The sequence below is a fragment of the Citrus sinensis genome, chromosome 3 (assembly GCF_022201045.2).
Source record: "Citrus sinensis cultivar Valencia sweet orange chromosome 3, DVS_A1.0, whole genome shotgun sequence".
NCBI lineage: Eukaryota > Viridiplantae > Streptophyta > Magnoliopsida > Sapindales > Rutaceae > Citrus > Citrus sinensis.
In genome coordinates this window covers 48,998,143-49,017,107 of record NC_068558.1, presented here as the reverse complement: position 1 = coordinate 49,017,107, position 18,965 = coordinate 48,998,143, and the positions used below count along the sequence as shown (strand labels likewise).

Here is an 18,965-nt window from a genome sequence, read left to right as displayed (position 1 = left end):
TGGCTAAGGCTAATATTGTAGCTGTTCTAGTACAAACGGTGGAAAGGTAACGTTTGAGAAATTATACAAAACTGGCCGTGTTCAGATAGCTCCCATTGCAAATTCTTAGGCGTGAGGTATATAAACCATAATAAATTGCAAATTGTCGCGTCCCTCTTTCCCTCCTAGCTCCCTCAAAGAATTGGGGACTTGGTTTTATTTTTACAACAATATTACTGGAATAGCTAGCAAACTTGTTAAATAATCCCAAATATTCTGTAAGCATTAATGCAAAGAATTACAATAAAAATCCCTCTGTATTATTAAGGAGGATGAAGCCTCCACAATCCGTTCCGGCACTGCTTTATTTCCTTCCTTTCATCTCACAATGTAATTGAAGAGAAATCAATTCATGATCCTTCAAAATTCACTTGAGAACTTCGAAATGATTCCTTTGTTACTCCGTAATAGACTGGTTCACTACCAGAAAAGGTGATAAAGTTCCAGCCAAAAGCTGATCCTCCAATGATTTGTGACCCATCACTGTCAACAGTTTGCTGCTTCGTAGAGACAGAATTGGACTGTAAAGACTTATTATCAGATGGTTTGGTGCTTACGCCATCTGGTTGAGGCTGCTCAGCCACCTTAACCTCTTGGGGTTGCTGGCCATCAGGTAAAACTTTACACTTCTTTACAGAAATTGTTTCTGCTGTCAATTGCTTGTATAGTTCCATCAGTTTCTTTATCTCTGCAAGATGCAAATTATATGCCTCATAAGCACTTAAAGCACATACCACAGAATTGGCTCCAATTTCCAGTAATGTAACTGGCATCATTAGCAGCACCAAAGATCACAAGGTTCAAAAAATCAATATCATAGTTTTAACCCATAGTTCAAAGTCACATATAAAACTTAGGGCAAATCCAGAGAGGAAAAACTTAAATGGTGTTCAAATGAGACAAATATTCAAGAGGGGATGCACGCAAGCCTATTATGCTGATTGTTTGTTTCCACATGAATCCTCAAAAGCACTTGAGAGTGATTAGTCAAACAGGCATTGGTTCAAGAATTTCAAGTTAAGAATTCGAGTCACAGCAATGAAATTCCTCAAGAACTATAGTTAGAATTAGCTTAAGCATGGTAACATAGAGATCGTGTTTGCATTAAGAACAAATATACTTAGCCAACCATAAGGAAGACTAGAAGGACATATTGAGACATGTTGATGAGCTTACTTTCCTGAATTTCAAGGGAAGCTTTGCAATTTCGAAAGTCAGGTGTCCGCAACACCTGTAAGAAATCAAAATAGTGAAAGCAGGTCAAGAGTACCGACAACACAATCCTAAAGTTCAGTCCTTTACAGAGACACACATGATCTAACTACCACAACTTTACCCTAAAATCACATTGATTGTAGCGCAGAAACGACCAACATCGTCAACGGTTCCAGAAAAACACGAAACAAACTCAAAAAAATTATGTCTTTATTAGGCCCTAGCTAAAGAAACCCAGAAACGAAATCCCACGAGCCAAAAAAAAAAAGCCACTAGCACATACGGCACGTAAAACATCAAGAAACGTCAAAAAGGGCAGCCTCATCAAGCATCAAATCAAGTAAACCCCAGAGAGAAATCACACAAGATCTCCAAAAATGGTAACCAAATTTAACATTTTTGCAAATGGGTTCTGCATTGAATTGTACCTCAACAAAATGAGGACGAAGATCTTTAAGAACAAGACGCATCTTGTAGCAGCTTGAGTCTTGTATTTGGGCATTGTTATCAAGTGGTCTTTTCTTAGAGTTAGTCGCCGCAGTAGCTTGCGGTTGAACAGGAGGCTGTGAAGGAAGTGTTTCAGTTTTGTCTGGCTGTGGGTTCGTAACTTGGGCAGCTGTGTTCTCAGCTGGTTTTGGTTCTTCCATGGATGATGATCTCGTCTGAATCGAGTCTGGGAAAGCTAATGGTAATTGGTAATCGAGGAGGAAATAAAAAGTTTTTAACTCTTGTTGTGCAGAAGTTTAATTAGAAAAGACCTTGTGAAATTAATGCTAACATTGAGGATCTTAATGAAAATAACCATAAATCACGACAAAACAATACGACGAAGAGCGATGGTCCAGTCAAAATGACAAATAGTTAAAAACTGAGGGTCGGTCAAACTCACGGAAATGAGAAATCTCAAACTCAGCCGTTAAAACACAGTTTGTCAAAGAGTCCCTCATCTTTAGGAAAAATAGATGAAGACATGGTTTGTAAACTTTTTAATACAAGTCCCAAACTTTAAATTTGATTAATAAAATTTATAATTTAATTGTTATAACCCTTACTATTTTATTTTATTTTATTTTTTCACCCGAAAAGGGCACTTACCTCCTAATCAAATACTTCTACATGAGCTATTTTAAAGGTACAGAACAATCAAATTACTGATTCTGATAACAAATATTTAACTGAAATCTCATAATTAGGACTATATTAAAAGATCCGAACTATCACCTTCATTGTAATTTTATAAAAGATTGGCGACCTAAACGTTACTATATTTTTCCAAGCTGGAACATTCAAGTTCTTCCAAATCCTTCTGAAAATCCCTTATTACTGTGGACTTCACCTGTGATCGAAACGAAAACCCACCCTCTTTCTGTTTCTCCCTCTGAAATTAAGCAAGTGGAAGAAAAAAGGAAAATTGACAATGAACCCACAAACAGATAAGATAGTGAGGAGGACAACGATGGTGGCCACTGCCGTTGCTTCCTATTTTCTGTTAACAGCTGACTATGGCCCCGAACCCAATGCCCTTGACCCCGTATGTTTCTTACAGCAAATTTGCAAACTGTATTTATTTTCTATTCTAATTCTTTTGCACTTATGTCATCTTGATGAGTTTGGAAGAATCTTTTCTTCTTACAGATACGACTGACATATTTACTTTTGCAAATTGAGAACCTTTTATTTTGGTGTTGTTTAATATTGCTATTTGCTGTATAAGTTGCTAATATCATTCTCAAATTTAGGGGTCAATCGTGTTACATTCAGGTGACCTGTGTGGTTGCTTACTATTTGAGTTGCAACTTATATCAGTTTTTGCCCTTGTGTTTGCTGACAACCTGTTCTCGGTTGAAAATCATCTCCATTTCCCTTCATTGTATGTAGTTAATACCTCACAACAATCTAGATTCCTTACTTTTTAGATATTTAGCCAACACTGTCTCTTAAGGTATTATCATCTCCTGATTAGAAATAGCTAATGAGTTGCAGCTCATTGCATTATTAATTGGTACTAAACGGGATTGAATCAAATTTATCTAATCTTCAGGTTGATGACCTAGAGATGTACTAAGATCCCTAAGCCTCATTAGATTTGATTCCATTCAGTATTAAAAAATTTCATGTTAGTTGCGAAGTTCCTTAGGTTAAAGTTATAGGAGTGCTTCGTCCCAGCTTCTAGGAATAGTGACTTTCATACCCCTCATATTTTTTTGATTGTTTCCTTAAGATGTGTTTTTTTATCTGGTTACAGCAGGGTTTGAAAATTCTTGCTTTGAATGTCATTTTGTAGCATCACTGTTTTGACCCTCGTGTAAAACCAAGTAGTACTTTTGGTGACTACTATAGAATGAGATATTCAGCTCCTGAAGAGAGATTACTTTTCCAAGCTTGTGACTTATCAGAATATTGTAGATGACTTAGTAGCATTCAACTTGGGTTTTCAGCATGTCATCATTTTTCAGTCTGTCGAGCTGTTTGCCCAAAATTTGTGTTCAATCCAGACAGAACTACGAGGAGGGAGCCACTGGGAACACCCTCTTTTCTTACACAATCCGTTCTTGAATCCTTTTTTCAATTTCAATGAATAAAGATAAATACAAGCTCAAAACCTGAAGCACTAAATGATTGTTTTATAATCTCTTTCTGACTTGTTATTGTTATTGATGTTATTCTTTCGGTTTTTTTTTTTGTTCCTTTCACTCTGTTTCTTTCGGTACAACATTCGGACTTGTTGTACTGGATTCAACCCTTCTAGGCATGATAATTTTTTCTCTGTATCCTAAAAAACATTCTTTCCAAATGTTACATTACTAATAAGAATAGGGAATGGTGTCGATTGGAATTTGCTATGAGAAGCTTCAATAATAATATTGATGAAAAGATGGAAGGTAAAGGAATAACCAGTACCCCTATGAGACATAAACTAGAAGGTTCATTCGTGCAAATCACTTCTAAGTGATTCAGCTTATGGAATGTGCTACATTCTTAACGAGTCAGCCTGCTTAATTATCAGTTGACCTTGCTATTCCTTCTTGTCCATAATCCCCCACGTTTCCCAAATCACTATTTTAGATTTCTATGCTTAAAATATCTTGATCCTATATTGATTGAATTATTTACACTGAGTTCTATGACTATCAAAAAAGTTTTTATTCTAATGACAGTGAGTTTCAATGGCAGATTAAAAAGGCAATACTATCAGCAGAAAGCTCTGTGAAAGAGTTCATCTTTGGATCAAAGAAAGAACCTCGAGAAGAAAGTCAAACAGCAAAGCTGAGCTCTGATAATTCTAAGGAACATCCTTAACCTACAAGATGTTTGTTTTGCATAGGAACATACATGAGTATTTCAATTTTCAAGTAGATTTCATAAGGCTGTTGTTTGGATATGTGAAGATTGTAATATGAGACCGAGCTCCTTTGATCCTTTCCTGGAGGCTCTTTTATGGAAAATTTGATAGATAATCTCTTTCTTGGCTTGTTGGACTTTTTAGACTCTTAAAAATTTTCTAAGGAAAATGCTTGCTGCTAATCACATACAGACAGAGAGAGAGTATTTTACATAATTTCAATTAAAAATAATTTTCTCGTCAAAGCCTGCAGTTAGATCAGAACAACAGATCCAGGACAACATCTGTGATGAACGGTACAGAATGGTCGGTCAACCAGGAAAAAAAAGAAGAAGAAAAGAAACCCCTACGGTTTATTTTTTTGGGAAAGAAACTCCCACAGTTAACAAAGAGAAAATGTTTTAATTATTTTATATTATAACATAAGGTATATAATTTTTTTACGGTAGTTTGATAAAAATTTAATAATTATAAAAATAATATTATTTTATTATTTTATATTTTTACTATCTTTAAATTTTCATGTGAAAAATTATGTAATTTACGTAACAGCGTAAGGGAATAAACTCCGAAAAACTTATTATTAAAAAAAAGATGAGAGAAATAAGAAGAAACTTATTATTAAAAAAAAAAGAGAAATAGGAAAAAAAGGAATATTTTATTTATCCAATTCAGAATTCGAACATGTGTAAAATTCTGGGACAACCGTTTTTTGAACAACCCAATGGCCGTGACCGTCCATCATCCACTCTCACTCCTCACCAACTGAAGTTGTTGTTCAAACTTAGAACATGCTCTCTGGTCTGTTTCATCATCTCTCCTTCTTCAAAGTTCAAACCCTAATCTTTATCACAAATGAAACAAGCCACATTCCGCTCAAAAATCTTACCTCCTTCCCATTTTATCCCCAAAACCCTCCTCAAATTACAACCTTCAATCACCACCCTTACCTTTCCCTCCAAATCCCCAAACCCCCTTACTTTCAAAACCCTCTCTTGCTTAGAGTCGCAGTCTCAATCAGAAACCAAAACCCTAACCCTGATTTCAGTCCTGCGGGCGATCCCAGACTGGGCGGACCGCGTGAAAGAGCGTGGGGTGAAACAAAAACGTACCTTATACAGCCATGAGAAGTGGGTCGAACACAGAAGCTCATTGCGTCACGTGCGGCACTTGCTTTCAAGCTTATCTTCCCGCGTGATACTTTCACTGATCCCGCCTGTGATTGCGTTTACTATGGTGGCTGTGGTGATTGCGAGTTACAATTCTGCTTTGGACTCCCATTTGTTGCCTGGGTTTTTGCCCGTTCTGAGAGCTTCTTCACTGCCGTATCAATTGACGGCTCCTGCTTTGGCTCTGCTTTTGGTGTTTAGAACTGAGGCTTCGTATTCAAGGTTCGTAGACGGAAAAAAGGCCTGGACTCAAATCATTGCTGGAACTAATGATTTTGCTACGATGGTCATTTCGGGAACTGACAACTCCACTGACGAGTGCATCAAAGATTCTCTTCTGCGCTACATTATGGCTTTTCCGGTTGCTCTCAAGGTGATTTTGGTGTTAAATTGGTTTTGACGAACAATTACATGGATTACCAGACCAGTAATTTTAGAAAAGAGAAGCTAAGTACTATACATATGTGGTATCTAACTTTATTCTTTGTATGTGCAGGGTCATGTGATTTGTGACTCAGATGTTAGCGGAGATCTCCAAGATCTGCTTGATGCAGATGATCTAGCAATAGTACTCGATTCAAAGCATCGACCACGCTGCATTATCGAGTTCATTTCTCAAAGCCTTCAATTACTAAACTTAGAGGCGACAAAGCAAAATATGTTGGTATCTCTCTTCCTGGATTACATAAATACTCAGAAATTTCCATTCTATGATGACATTTTCTGAAGTGATCTCAAGGAAAATTCTATCTTTACTTCAAAGTTTGGGTTTTTTTTTCCCCATGAAATATTATTCAAAAACCCCAAAAGCTGACAGGCATCTTAAACTAAATATACTTTGATCAATATATTCATCTTAATTTCCCCAAATCATGATGCAGGAGTCAAAGATCTCCTGTTTTCACGAAGGCATTGGTGTATGTGAGCAACTCATGGGTATCCCTATTCCTCTCTCGTACACTCGCTTGACATCAAGATTTCTAGTCCTCTGGCATCTCACCCTCCCAATCATACTTTGGGATGATTGCCACTGGATAGTAGTTCCTGCTACTTTTATCAGTGCTGCTTCTTTGTTCTGCATTGAAGAAGTAAGCCTCTCTTACCTCTTTGCTAGTTGGTGAAAATTTTAAGTTGATCTCAAATAACTTATGAGTAGTGGTAGACTTCCCAAAATTTCCTCCCACTTGATGTGTCATTCATCAAGTGATTGATAGATTTTAACGTTCCAAGTAAATTAATTATATTATCATGCCACCCACTTGCTGAATGCCGTATCACGTGGGAGGAAATTTTGAGATGTCTAACACTACTTACATCAAGTGCAGCTTGCAGCATTATGTAGGACAGTTTTACCTAATCTGCCATCAGTGATGCACTTGTTCAAATTCTGTTTATTATGCACATTGAACATGGATGCTAACTTGACAGTTTGTTTTGCGAGGTTGGTGTCCTTATTGAGGAACCATTTCCGATGTTAGCTCTGGATGAGCTTTGCAATCTTGTTCAGAGCAACATTCAGGAAGCAATTGCTACTCAGAAAGTTATCCAAGCTCAGGTATCTGCAAAAAGAAAGAGCCATTCCTATCAGCACTGCGCAAATGGTTGGCCTAACTCTTAAAAGTGGACAGGAAAGTCCGTGTAGTATAGTTTCACGGGACTACAGAATAACTACTCAAATACTTATCCCATTCAGTGGAGCTTGCATTCCCTCCCTTCTGTATCACAATGACACACTAAAGCTCGGCTTAGTATCTTGAATATGTAAATATGATGTGGCATATCTGGGAAACCTCAAATTTTGATGTATTTGTTGTATATATACATACACACATACATACATGCATACATGCATAAGTGTGTGTGTACACGCACACACATAGGCACACCAAATTCAAATCATTTGTAAAAACCTTGGCTGCTTAATTCATAGGTTAACAGTTGGTCATTTTCCTGTTTTGGAATGCTATTTCCAATTTGATGTTGCAGTTTTAATATATTAGGTGTCTTTACAACAATTCTTAGACAATATCGTATAAATATAACGAGTCCAATTCTACTAGCGGGTAACTGAGTCCAATTCTTACTCTCTTCATTTTCTTAACTTGGGTGTTCGTATGAAGTTTAGGCTGCGATATTATAGAAAGACGTTTAAAGCTGTTGCCCAAATGAACCAAAGCTCTAATATTTCTGTATATGTTTATTAAAAAAAAAAAAAACTACTTAATGGAACTCAAATCTGAATGTGCCTCGACACAATTTTTCTATCACAAAAATAATAGCGAAGGTCAAATTACATTCAATAATGTCCTCACGGCATGAAGAATGCCGCTTCAAGATTCAAAAAGCTTCTGCTGAAAGAACATTTTTATGGGGCCATGAAGGAAATGATCGCCGAAAGCAAACTATTGGGTCAAGGGCTATGCAGCCCTTTTCTTCACAAAAGGAAGCAGATACTTCCTTTCAAAAAGAGAAAGGCCGGCGGGGGGGGGGGGGGGGGGGGGGTGGGTGGGGGGTGAAGAAGCGAAGGAATAAAGAAAGGAAGAAACGGAAACGGCTACTTGCCTACTAGTGAAATGAAGGACTCCCTGCTAAGATTGCCATAATGGCGCCCATCAATATTAAGTTAGAGAGAATGAATTCTGTATCCATCCATGGCCTCCAACCACACACATCATAGGTACCCCTCGAGCACAATGCTCTGGCTTGACATCTTAGGCTGTAAATTCTTCAATATCAGTCTTTTCCCTAAACTATTCAATAGGGTGTGTGGATTGCTGCCATCACTTCCATTCCATACCGGCAAAACTTCCACCACTATCTTTTGCAACAGATTTTGTTCGATACCCTCTTTGAGAAGCATTTCAAGATCACCATAATTACCCCTCAAATCCACCAAAACACTGCAAAATCCGTGGGAATAGCAGTAGTCCAAAACAGCTTTTAAATTCAACTGATGCAAATTTACTGTTTCAATTCCTTTTGTACCCATATCAGGTTCTACAGTTATCTCTCCATCTGTAAATACTATCACTTTTGAAGAAGATTCTTCAGAAAGACCAGGAATTCGGATTGGAGAAGCATGATTACTTACTGTTATAATCCGAAAGGGCTGATTAGCATCAGGTTCTTGTGATGCAGGTATTGAATACTTCTTAGTTGATGATGCGGAAAGTATAATTGCATCATATTCCTGTAACAACTGCGAGTAATATCCACCAGATTCTGCAACTCCTTCTCCGAGTTGGTCTAGGACGTGGCCATTGACAGAGAGCGTGTATCTGCAAGTCAAGAATAGATATTCAATCAGACCACCTTTACATTTTTATCTCAGAATTAATGGTAAATTGTCTGTCTGGCAAGTGAACTTGCACCAAAACCCTTCAAGAAATTACACAGTAACATCTATCCATGTGTTATAACTAATGTTAAATTCAATAACTAAAAGCTTACCTAAGTGTAGCAAAAGGCTTCCCTGTGACTATTCGATGGATAAATGCCTCATTGAGCCTCTTGCACAACTCATCCTCTACACCCACAGTCACATCAATTCCAGCATCTCTCAGTCTTTCCAATCCCTTTGAATTCACAATTGGGTTTGGGTCTAACATCCCGACCACCACCTTTTTCACTTTAGCTTTAATCAGAGCTTCAGTACATGGTGGAGTTCTCCCATAATGATTACAAGGTTCCAAGCTCACATAAGCTGTTGCACCCTCGGCCAACTCCCCAGCATCTCTCAGAGCAAATACCTACAAGATACATCTCCTGCCTCAAATTATTCAGCTTTCAAAAACAAAACACAGCAATGTCAAACTCACATACAGCCATTAGGATAAAATGTATAATAGTTCCACAAGCCAACTACACAAACAAATCAAAGTGAAGGTCTGGATTGCATTCCAGAAATGTGTTTGTTTTCCTTTTCAGAAACACAAACACATAGTGGATATATTCCCCCAAAGCTGGAGGCAAATACTTCCAACCAAACACTTAAACATTTTATACTACTACAAGAATATACAATTTTAGACTCCCATGTTAAATCTTTCACCTCACCGTGAACATATAATATTCTTAACAAATACATACCATTGAGGCTTACCTCAGCGTGAGGCTGGCCTGCTTTAGGGTGAAACCCTTCACCAACAATCTTGCCATCTTTCACAATCACACAACCCACCATTGGGTTGGGACTTGTAGAGCCAACTGCCTTTGTAGCAAGCTCCACACACCTCCTCATATAAAACCCGTCATCTTTATCATTATTTTGTACCTGTCCGCACCTGATCCTATATCCACCCCTACATTTTCTCGTGCTAGTTAATGATTTGGCTAGCCTTTTGAGTGAATTGCAAAACCCAAATGTTGAATTTTGATTGAATGCAAGTGTTGGTGATGAAGTGGGATAAAATATACGACAAGGTGAAAGACCGAGTTGGTGAAGATTATGATTTGGTGTTGAAAGTCGATGAGTGTGCATTTTCGTGGGATATTCAATTGTTCACAGCGGTGGTTTGGAGATGAAGAGACGGAAAAAACGAAAATCGATACAGTACTGTATCCGCATCAATTCCCACCTACCGCATGAAAACGGGGGTTTGGAGATGGAGGACTCAAAAAAAATGATGTCTGAGCCCGGGTTCGAACCGGGGACCTCTAGTGTGTGAGACTAGCGTGATAACCAACTACACCACCCAGACGAGTTTGTTTTCATTTACTGTCTTGTTTATTAATTATTATATGCATCTGACTCAGAGTAAACACAATTTCTAATCCTCCTACATAGAAAAAGTTTATTTTAATGCCACTTTTACTAAGTTGAAATCGAACTGAACAATAATAAAAATATGCTGGAATGAGAATAAAGAATGAGAATCAGAATAATTTATTTACTTGAATTGTAAGAATCGAAATCAGAATGAGTTGGATTGTCATTAATGTATTTATTTTATCTTGAATCGAAAACAGAATAAATTAAATTGTTACAAATTACTAATAAGCTCTTATTAATAATGACACTAATATTAATTAAAACAATAAAAATAATAAAATTTAATAAAATAATGTTAATAAAAATAAAAATAATATATAATAATAATAATTAAAATAATAAATTTAATAATAATAATAATAAATTAAATAAAAATTTTATAAATTTTAACAATATTATATCAATAAACTACTAAAATTAATAAAATTTAATAAAATAATAATAATAACAATAATTAAAATAACTAAGTTTATTTTAATAATAATAATAATAATATTGACAATGCTAATAATAAATAACAATGATTAATAAATTTTAAATAATATTAATATTAATGACAGCAATAATAACAATTAAAAAAACTAAATAAATTTTAATAATAATAATAATAACATATTTTAAATAACATTAATATAATAGTAATGAGATTAATTAATTAATAATAATAATAATAAAGGACTTATGTGCAAATAATACAAAACTTTTTGGTATTTTCATAAGTTCCGTACGGACTAAAATGCAAAAATGATAAGTTGGTTGAGGACAATTTAGGAATTATAAAAATTTAATGGGATATAATAAAAAATTTAGAGAATGGCTTGGAAATCAATCCCTCATTTTCCATTCTCAAATTTGAGTGGGGCTCGTGATTTCGATTTTGATTCCCGCCCTTATTTTGCGAAGTAACGCTGTCAATAATTTTAATTTTGGATTCCGATTTCTTAATCCGTGAAGTAAACACTGGCTTGGTTCATTCCAATTTGCTGTTCGCAGATTCGCAGGACTCAGAAGAACTGCTGTTGCATGCGAGCCTGTGAATGCTGGCTTTGTTGTCAATACTGGAAGGCATCGCTTATAAGTTAACAAATGACTCAGCTGGAATGATCAGAGGTTCATATGCACAAAATAAAGTCGTAATGATGAACCATGTCAATGTGTGTAACATGTACGACCAAATCCCCACAAGGTTTTTGTACAAAATCCGGGTGATTAATCTTCTTCCGGATACTAGTAAGCAAAGGCAGAAGTGCACGGTGCAAAGCGGAAACATGTAATACAAATCAATTATGAGGGAAAGTGTATATAGAGAATATATATCTGCTGTTTAAGCCGCCTCATAAGATCATACAATCACAGCAGGATGGTACTGTCTTCTTCTGGAAACTCTCTTGGATAGCCTCTAGCCGGAAGATTATCTCTTCGAACGTTGGCCGGCGGTCTGGATTCTTGTGCCAGCATTCTCGCAGAAGCCTAATGTAAAATATATTAGTATAGGCAAATTAACCGTGCAACTAAATACTAGTTTTAAACAAAACTGATCAATAAAAATAATCTGGTATGATGTCATGATCACAATCTTAAAACTGACTCTCTGAAAGGTAGATGATTGTAAATACATGGAAAAGCCACCATTCACAAACGATATTAATATGAATGATTTATTGTACTTCAAAGCACACTGCAGCACCAGAATGATATTTGCGAGTTTTTCTTGGAGGTAAATATTTGAAGCATTGCAGTACTTTGGTCGCTGCATAAGTCCTTTTTCACAATATGGCTTATCTAGGGGCACGTCTTTGCAATTATTGAGACGAGAGAAGCAATCAAAATAACTCACGCCTTGATTGGTTCAGGATACAAAGATGAAAGAGCTGGTCGTGAATCTTCATATGCCCGTCTATCTGCAACCTGTACTGCAGTGTCTGCTCTATTAGACGGTCCCCCTTGAAACATCTGCAAGCAAAAGCCAACCCACGACCACGTATAAGATACCAAAAAAGCAAACTTAATCAGAAATGAAAAATACATCAGTTGAAAATTATATGGTAAATAATAAAGTTGAGCTTAGGGTTACCTCGTGGACTATTAGAGCGAAGGAAAAGACGTCAACACTCTTCCCATATGATTCTCGACGATAGACCTCAGGTGCCATATAACGATCTGTTAAATGTGATAGGACCAGCTAAACAAACATTCAAATTTTAAAAATTTATAAGCTTTTATTAAGATAAAAGAAAATTACATGAACCAGTTCCTCCAGTCATTTTGTAACTATATGAATCTTTTTCTTGTGCAATTTTGCTCAATCCAAAGTCTGTGACCTTGAGGTGCCCTGCTTCATCTTGTAGCACGTTGCTGCCGGTCAAGAAAAAGAAAGGCATATGAGAAACTTTTAGGTGATTCAGAAATTGCTGAATACACCTAAGCCAAAGGCTTGATTACAATTTATGACCTGATATTAATATTTCAAAGTTAAATGCACTCAACATTGAATTGTCTGAAAGGTATATGTTGCAATACCTAGGTGTCAGATCTCGGTGTATGATAGCATGCGGTCTGTGATGATGGAGATAATTCATTCCTCTACAAGGTTCCAGAAGGAATCAGCCCATGACAGGAGTTTACAGAAATTGACGTGTATATGGCTATACAAATGTACGAATTAAAGACGATTTATAAACAGAAACAAAATCAATGATCTTCATGACCCAAAAGCATGAGAATCCAAAAACTAAATGCAAATTTCATCCAATGATATTCTCTATGCAGTTTTTCACAAACCAAATTATAGTCCTCCTCTTGAAAACTTCTTTTAAGTTCTGGGATACACACAATGATGCAAGCAGCAGATTGTTGCATTGTACACAGTATTCAAAGCATGAACATTTACATTTGAATTCTATAGCATTGTTTTCATGTTGGATGATTCATGATTCAGGCACTTTCAAAGATGAGAACTTATGCAAACTTCAACAGTATGTACACAGGTACTTTTGATGGACAGTAAAAGTACAACAATATCTTATCAGTAAATTTTCTGCTAAAGCGAAAATTCTATCAATAACTTCAAGGGCAGAATTGTAATTAGCTAGAATTTGTACCTTGCAATGTCTAAAGCATAAGCAACTGCAGTGGGTGGATCTAGTTTTCCTTTCTTTTTCAATATATCATGCAAACTTCCCTAGCACATTCACATGAAGGAAAAATCAGCAACTTTCCAAAAAGATAAATTCGGTAATAACAAAACTCACATTGCGAAGATACTCTGTTAGGAATATTAAGCGCTCTGAGTGCTTTAGGACACCAAGGAACTGTACTATATTAGGATGACGCAACTTTTGCCACAATCCAAGTTCCTTCATGAATGAATTCCTGTTAAACAACCAATCATGAAGAAACAAATGTTAATTGTTAGCAGGAAGGTCAAAAATCTCACTGATCTTATGGAAAAGTATCCACATCAATATTACTTTGCTTTACCACTAAAAGAAGTAAATCCACACTGATTTCTCATGCTTCAAAATAATACAGATCACTATTTAAAACACTTCAACCTACAACAATATAAATTCTCCCTTTTGTAGGAGTTGAATAATTTTATTAGAACAAACTGAAAAGTGAAACTATTTATAAACATCCATTTACAAAAATTGAGAAAGAAGGGAATAGAAGGAAGGAGAGGAACACATTACACATTGTACAGTAATAAAACACCATATTAGTTGTACAATAACAAAACTCACCTCACTCTTGGATTTGATGCAATGGAGGAGCGTATGGTTTTTGCTGCAATTTCTGTACCACGCCACTTGACTAGATAAACTTCACCGTATGCTCCCTGCAATAATAGAGAAAGTCGGGAGAATGCTGGTTGTTAAGATGTGGCAGTATGACTATGGTTTTAGATGTCCTCAACATTTGCCTAGAAAAGTTAAAATAGGAAATTACTTCTCCAATAAGTATTGCTTCATCCATGGCCACTTCATCAAAATCAATTTCATAGCAAGGAGCATGCGAGTCAAGGCCCACCTGTCTTAAGCAAAAAATAGATAAAGGTTCTTACAAAACTATTAATAACTCAAATAGGTCCTCATGAACCTTATGTTCTAACATATAGTGACTAAAGAATGCTCACAAAACCTCAACGACATTGCACTTAAAAACTTCAGAGTTACAGTTTTAGCATCTGTACAGTTACCCAAAAAGAAGTTACAGTACAGCATTAGAAAAAAAAAAGTTCAAAAATATAAAAGAAGAAGAAAAAGAAATCCTTCAGTCAATGTGAAAGTAGACGCTGCTGACAGGCCTTACAAAATTATCATTAGACGCTGCTGACAAGGTACATAAAATTAATTATTGATAGCTCCATATGATTAACACACCACTAGTTTAACTGTTTTTTTTGTGGGGGGGTTTGAGCGGGAAAGTGGTTAGTGTAAATGCCAAATCACAAAAGCAAAAGCAAATATAAATAGGTTCTGTAACATCCATTTCCTTTCCTTTGAACATAGTATTACAAATATAGATATATTAACAGCTGTATATATGTTTAACAGTATTAAATACCGGATCTATTCCACCCCGATCTTCCAATATCTTGCAAATCACCACATGACCGAAGCTGCGAGCATCTGAAAGTGGCTGATAAAATGAATCATATTACATACAACATCACCACCAAATCCAAATATAAAAGCATTTTGAATATCAAAAGATGAAAGATTTAGATTCAAACTTACTGTGCGACCCCACCGATCTAAGGAGTTGACGTCAGCTCCTTTCTCAAGAAGTAAAAGGACAATTTCGGCACGACCTTCGCTTGATGCTAAATGAAGAGCTGTTCTCTTGTCATAGTCAGCAAGATTCGGTTCTACGCCTTTCTCTAGCTCCTGTAAAACCCCTGCCCTGTCCCCTTTGCTTGAACAATAAAGCAGCCTATAGGGACCTTCCGAGTCAATAATTTGCCCCTGCAAACTCTTGGAACCCTTGGATCTCAAACTTTTTTGCAAATATATACTCTTTTTTTTTTTTTTTGTGAATTAAGTTTTACAAGGTTAGGAGAGGTTTGATTTTTATTCATGTGTTATTTAAAATTGATGAAAAAAGAATTGTTTTTCAAGATTCTTACAATAGCAACTGAAGCTTACCTTTGGAGGTGATGGGCAGTTGGAATCGTCCATAATAGAAAGATGGAAATCAAGATTTCCAGTTGCAAAAGCTATGCAAGATGTCGTTGAAGAAAATGAATGATATAATTATCAGTGACCGAAGTGGTCACAGTAAATAATATTGAAAAATCCAAATGTGTCTTCATCTGACTCGGAGAATACAAGGATATCTATTGTCCTATTAGGTGAGATTCAGACAAAGAATTAAGTAAATATCAGTTCCTCGATTTCTCCAACCAAAAAGGAAAGATGGCTAGGGTCAGGGTTAAAGCTATTTTGGTTGCTGAGAACACGAAGAGATAAAATCGGAGTGAGGGTTAGGGTTAGGATTAATAATCTGTTTCGTTCCTGAGAAAGCGAAGAAAGAAAATTGAATTTCAGGGTTAGGATAGAAAATTGAAGTTACAGTTATGATGAAGCATCGGTTCGCTTCCTGAGAAAACGAAGAGAAAAAATATCGAATTTTCCTCCGCTTTCTGATCAACCAAACAGGTTTTGCTAACGGACGTTTAGCAGTACTTTTTGAACTTTCTTTTGGCGCGGGAAGAGGGGTTGCTCTTACATTGCTGGCGATGTGAGAACAACGCGGGAATAGTCGAAAAGTCTGCGTCGAAACGACGCTGTTTTAAATATCTATTGTGGAAATTCAGTGTTGAAACGACGCTGTTTCGCAAGAAATGAAACTTTTTAAAGAGAGTGCGCAGTGCCCCTGATGCAGAGCTGTCATACCAAGGTGTGCGCACTGTACCCTTCCCCGCGCGTACCAATGATTTATCATTTATCGTTACATCTCACACATAAATAAATAAACAGAAATAAAAGGAAAAAAAATGCGAAATTTTCAAATTTCAAAAACCCTAACGTCCAAAAAACCCTCCAAAAAAACAACTAAATCCACCCGATTTCTTCCACTCTTATGGCATTAAACGACCCACCGAAAGCCCTGGAATCCCGGGTCGACTTTCGGGGAGCTGAGTGCGGACCGGGAGAATCCGAGCGCGAAGAGGAAGAGCTGGAGAACCTAGAGTCGGATGTGAAGAAAATGGCGCAAAAGATTCTAGAATACAGAGCAACACTGCCGGATCAACTCAAGCACACTTTCGCTACGATCCTTTCAGCTCAAAGACCCATTTTTCCTGGATTTGTATCCGTATCCGAGCCTGGACCATCCGGAAAGGCTAACCCAGGTTCGATTTCCTTCCAAGGATTTTCACTTAAGAGTGCTTGAATTTAAAAAGAAAATTGGATGGTTTTGTACGTGGGTATCTCTGTTGTTTAATGGTTCACTGAAATTGAATTGTCGCCAGTTTAATTTTTACAAAAAATAATTTTTTTTTATATTTTATATTTTATAGTGATTTGATTTTTGGATCTTAGTTGACGGAATGGTTATTGGCCTTTTAACTTGCAGTCTACCAGTTTATGGAATTTCAAATGCGAAATTCCTCCCTTCATTGTAGTTTTGTGTTGATGGAATGCCATTTATCTAATGGTTTGAAATTGAAACTGAATGCCTGCATTTTTGTGCTAAATGTTTCTCCTGGGGAGTATTTTATTTGTGAATGTGGGAATAGACAATGCCCATGCTCAAAGGTGAAGTCCATAACTGTGTGCAATAATACGGATTAGTAAAGGAAAGTTCCATGGAGAGTTGTAAATTAAAATAACTGTTTTAAGTTACATTTATCCACTTTCCAGATGACTGCTGGATAAGAGATTTCCCTAGATGTTTGGCGCTCAGATTGGCACATTTTAAGTTTTTTGGTCATAACTTCATTTATAAACATTGAATCTGTAGATAATGTTATTCTTATCAAGGTAGTTATATTAGAAGATTCAAACGTCTATGTTCAGTTGCCCTCTTAGATCACTTTCAGTACTGAAAAACATCTGTGTACAACTACTGCGGTTAAACTTTGTCTCTTTATAGTTTACTCATTTGTTGCCTGTTGTACATAGTGTTCTGTTAATGTATGCTTTGCTGGAAGCATAATAATCTGGTTCATTAAGGTTAATTAAATTAGAACAACAAATGGCCAGTCTGTGACTGCAAAGCAACAGATATAACTATGTAGTTGTTTTTCAGCATCAAATGGCTATGGATGCCCCACTGTCGAAACTTGAAAGGAAGATGTAGTGGTTTTGATTGGTCTAGTTGCGACGGTAGTTATCTCAGTGATGGTGTCATTGCTGGCAGTGGATTTGTAGTCGCTTTTTTGCAGTAATGCAACATGGTAGGGTAGCAGTCCGATTGTTTTCTAAAGTTGAGACTTAAGTTATATGGAGAAAACTTTGTGGTGACATAATAACACTTGTCTGCATTCTAATTTTTAAGCTGTTGGAATTACCCAAGGACTGTTTTTAAGCTGTAAAAACAGTGCCTTCTTGTTTATTTGTTTGTTTTTTTGTTCCTTGGCAAAGGAAAAGAAAATATGGATCACTGTTGTTTGCTCCCAGAAAAAATATAATGTTTGCCTGATCAAAACTTTAAAATGCAATTTCATATTGTGATTAAGGCGTTGAACATTTGAGTATTCTACAGATAATGAAAGTGAGGGTACAACGCCAATGGAGGAAGAGCAGAAAGCTTCAGAGAAAGTACACTTGCTTAAAGAGAAAATTTCCAGTAATATGTCTGCAATGCCTACTGTTCTGAAGAGGGTGAAAGAGTGTATTTCCAAGATTGATGAACTAGATTCATACAGTGGAATCATACATCCTGCTTTCAAAAGGAAACGGCCTAGCTGACCTAATTTACTTGAAGTTGGCTGATTTTTCTGTAAACATTACTACTAGCAGCTCAAGAGGAATCACAAGGGTATCCCATCAACTGACCACTTTGATTGGTACAACAGTACAAGGGACTTCTCCGTGCAGCTTTACAAAATCAGGGAACTGCTCACCAACATTTTTTTACCAATATTAGGTTTAGGATTTTCCTTTGTGTTGTAATTACCAGAACCATTTCTTGTTATGTGTACCATAATATATTGTTGATAGTATGTGAATGCCCCTCTTAACACTGATTCATGCATTAATTCTGAAGGTAAAGGTAATGTCTGTGCACTCATTGTGCTTTGCTTCTCGATCATACGCATATGATGAATGTTTTAGAACATAACAACTCTTCGGTAACTAATTGTGTGGAAAGTTATTATATTATTTTTTTATTTTTTGACCGCAGAGTAATTGAAGCTATTCCTCCTTCCCATTATTCGAGTCATTAAGATTACATTCCATTGCCATCAACAAAATAACTT

At 36.4% G+C, this 18,965-nt stretch overlaps 7 protein-coding genes and 1 non-coding gene across 9 annotated transcripts; 3 read left to right on the top strand and 5 right to left on the bottom strand.

Moving 5' to 3' along the window:
• Positions 1-117: 117 nt before the first annotated feature.
• Positions 118-1,978, bottom strand: LOC102619947 (hypothetical protein). The gene is made up of 3 exons (XM_006491018.4): positions 1,683-1,978; positions 1,216-1,270; positions 118-727 (listed from the first exon to the last, which is right to left on the bottom strand). The coding sequence occupies exons 1-3, from the start codon at positions 1,899-1,901 to the stop codon at positions 390-392; spliced, it is 612 nt and encodes a 203-aa protein (XP_006491081.1). The 5' UTR covers positions 1,902-1,978; the 3' UTR covers positions 118-389.
• Positions 1,979-2,478: 500 nt separating this feature from the next.
• LOC102620231 (hypothetical protein) lies at positions 2,479-4,726 on the top strand. Its single transcript, XM_006491019.4, has 2 exons — positions 2,479-2,785; positions 4,429-4,726. The coding sequence occupies exons 1-2, from the start codon at positions 2,672-2,674 to the stop codon at positions 4,552-4,554; spliced, it is 240 nt and encodes a 79-aa protein (XP_006491082.1). The 5' UTR covers positions 2,479-2,671; the 3' UTR covers positions 4,555-4,726.
• Positions 4,727-5,279: 553 nt separating this feature from the next.
• LOC102620517 (UPF0187 protein At3g61320, chloroplastic) lies at positions 5,280-7,711 on the top strand. Of its 2 annotated transcripts, none has more exons than XM_006491021.4 (4): positions 5,280-6,139; positions 6,263-6,430; positions 6,648-6,854; positions 7,195-7,360. In XM_006491021.4, exons 1-4 carry the CDS (start codon positions 5,453-5,455, stop codon positions 7,222-7,224), a joined length of 1,092 nt encoding a protein of 363 aa, XP_006491084.1. In that variant the 5' UTR covers positions 5,280-5,452; the 3' UTR covers positions 7,225-7,360. The 2 variants fall into 2 exon arrangements, with proteins under 2 accessions (XP_006491084.1, XP_006491083.1); XM_006491020.4 differs by having other exon boundaries at positions 5,282-6,139; positions 7,208-7,711.
• Positions 7,712-7,990: 279 nt separating this feature from the next.
• LOC102620969 (riboflavin biosynthesis protein PYRD, chloroplastic) lies at positions 7,991-10,417 on the bottom strand. Its single transcript, XM_006491022.4, has 3 exons — positions 9,869-10,417; positions 9,217-9,515; positions 7,991-9,044 (listed from the first exon to the last, which is right to left on the bottom strand). The coding sequence occupies exons 1-3, from the start codon at positions 10,244-10,246 to the stop codon at positions 8,438-8,440; spliced, it is 1,284 nt and encodes a 427-aa protein (XP_006491085.2). The 5' UTR covers positions 10,247-10,417; the 3' UTR covers positions 7,991-8,437.
• On the bottom strand, positions 10,393-10,466 carry TRNAV-CAC (transfer RNA valine (anticodon CAC)). The gene has a single exon. It is a non-coding gene; the product is annotated as a tRNA-Val (tRNA).
• A 1,135-nt stretch (positions 10,467-11,601) lies between these two features.
• Positions 11,602-12,894, bottom strand: LOC127901425 (serine/threonine-protein kinase STY8-like). The gene is made up of 4 exons (XM_052438728.1): positions 12,780-12,894; positions 12,612-12,697; positions 12,375-12,490; positions 11,602-12,007 (listed from the first exon to the last, which is right to left on the bottom strand). Exons 1-4 carry the CDS (start codon positions 12,799-12,801, stop codon positions 11,872-11,874), a joined length of 360 nt encoding a protein of 119 aa, XP_052294688.1. The 5' UTR covers positions 12,802-12,894; the 3' UTR covers positions 11,602-11,871.
• A 731-nt stretch (positions 12,895-13,625) lies between these two features.
• LOC127900850 (integrin-linked protein kinase 1-like) lies at positions 13,626-15,717 on the bottom strand. The gene is made up of 7 exons (XM_052436110.1): positions 15,685-15,717; positions 15,277-15,504; positions 15,104-15,178; positions 14,486-14,566; positions 14,281-14,375; positions 13,789-13,909; positions 13,626-13,718 (listed from the first exon to the last, which is right to left on the bottom strand). Exons 1-7 carry the CDS (start codon positions 15,715-15,717, stop codon positions 13,626-13,628), a joined length of 726 nt encoding a protein of 241 aa, XP_052292070.1.
• Positions 15,718-16,474: 757 nt separating this feature from the next.
• LOC127901026 (uncharacterized) lies at positions 16,475-18,793 on the top strand. Its single transcript, XM_052436837.1, has 2 exons — positions 16,475-16,892; positions 18,248-18,793. Exons 1-2 carry the CDS (start codon positions 16,622-16,624, stop codon positions 18,451-18,453), a joined length of 477 nt encoding a protein of 158 aa, XP_052292797.1. The 5' UTR covers positions 16,475-16,621; the 3' UTR covers positions 18,454-18,793.
• The last annotated feature ends 172 nt before the right edge of the window (positions 18,794-18,965 follow it).

What these genes read in the sequence shown, in the direction of transcription:
- LOC102619947 (XM_006491018.4), bottom strand. Translation starts at nt 1,901, where the DNA reads ATGGAAGAACCAAAACCAGCTGAGAACACAGCTGCCCAAGTTACGAAC. An exon ending in TTCGTCCTCATTTTGTTGAG is followed by an intron (nt 1,271 to 1,682) that starts GTACAATTCAAT and finishes GATTTCTTACAG; the next exon opens with GTGTTGCGGACACCTGACTT. An exon ending in TTCCCTTGAAATTCAGGAAA is followed by an intron (nt 728 to 1,215) that starts GTAAGCTCATCA and finishes TGCATCTTGCAG; the next exon opens with AGATAAAGAAACTGATGGAA.
- LOC102620231 (XM_006491019.4), top strand. Translation starts at nt 2,672, where the DNA reads ATGAACCCACAAACAGATAAGATAGTGAGGAGGACAACGATGGTGGCC. An exon ending in AACCCAATGCCCTTGACCCC is followed by an intron (nt 2,786 to 4,428) that starts GTATGTTTCTTA and finishes TTTCAATGGCAG; the next exon opens with ATTAAAAAGGCAATACTATC.
- LOC102620517 (XM_006491020.4), top strand. Translation starts at nt 5,453, where the DNA reads ATGAAACAAGCCACATTCCGCTCAAAAATCTTACCTCCTTCCCATTTT. An exon ending in CGACAAAGCAAAATATGTTG is followed by an intron (nt 6,431 to 6,647) that starts GTATCTCTCTTC and finishes ATCATGATGCAG; the next exon opens with GAGTCAAAGATCTCCTGTTT. An exon ending in CTTTGTTCTGCATTGAAGAA is followed by an intron (nt 6,855 to 7,207) that starts GTAAGCCTCTCT and finishes TTGTTTTGCGAG; the next exon opens with GTTGGTGTCCTTATTGAGGA.
- LOC102620969 (XM_006491022.4), bottom strand. Translation starts at nt 10,246, where the DNA reads ATGCACACTCATCGACTTTCAACACCAAATCATAATCTTCACCAACTC. An exon ending in CAGGCCAGCCTCACGCTGAG is followed by an intron (nt 9,516 to 9,868) that starts GTAAGCCTCAAT and finishes TGTATCTTGTAG; the next exon opens with GTATTTGCTCTGAGAGATGC. An exon ending in AAGCCTTTTGCTACACTTAG is followed by an intron (nt 9,045 to 9,216) that starts GTAAGCTTTTAG and finishes CTTGACTTGCAG; the next exon opens with ATACACGCTCTCTGTCAATG.
- LOC127901425 (XM_052438728.1), bottom strand. Translation starts at nt 12,801, where the DNA reads ATGACTGGAGGAACTGGTTCAT. An exon ending in GACTGGAGGAACTGGTTCAT is followed by an intron (nt 12,698 to 12,779) that starts GTAATTTTCTTT and finishes CACATTTAACAG; the next exon opens with ATCGTTATATGGCACCTGAG. An exon ending in TATCCTGAACCAATCAAGGC is followed by an intron (nt 12,008 to 12,374) that starts GTGAGTTATTTT and finishes ATTTTACATTAG; the next exon opens with GCTTCTGCGAGAATGCTGGC.
- LOC127900850 (XM_052436110.1), bottom strand. Translation starts at nt 15,717, where the DNA reads ATGGACGATTCCAACTGCCCATCACCTCCAAAG. An exon ending in TAGATCGGTGGGGTCGCACA is followed by an intron (nt 15,179 to 15,276) that starts GTAAGTTTGAAT and finishes TCATTTTATCAG; the next exon opens with CCACTTTCAGATGCTCGCAG. An exon ending in GCATCAAATCCAAGAGTGAG is followed by an intron (nt 13,910 to 14,280) that starts GTGAGTTTTGTT and finishes GTTGTTTAACAG; the next exon opens with GAATTCATTCATGAAGGAAC.
- LOC127901026 (XM_052436837.1), top strand. Translation starts at nt 16,622, where the DNA reads ATGGCATTAAACGACCCACCGAAAGCCCTGGAATCCCGGGTCGACTTT. An exon ending in ATCCGGAAAGGCTAACCCAG is followed by an intron (nt 16,893 to 18,247) that starts GTTCGATTTCCT and finishes AGTATTCTACAG; the next exon opens with ATAATGAAAGTGAGGGTACA.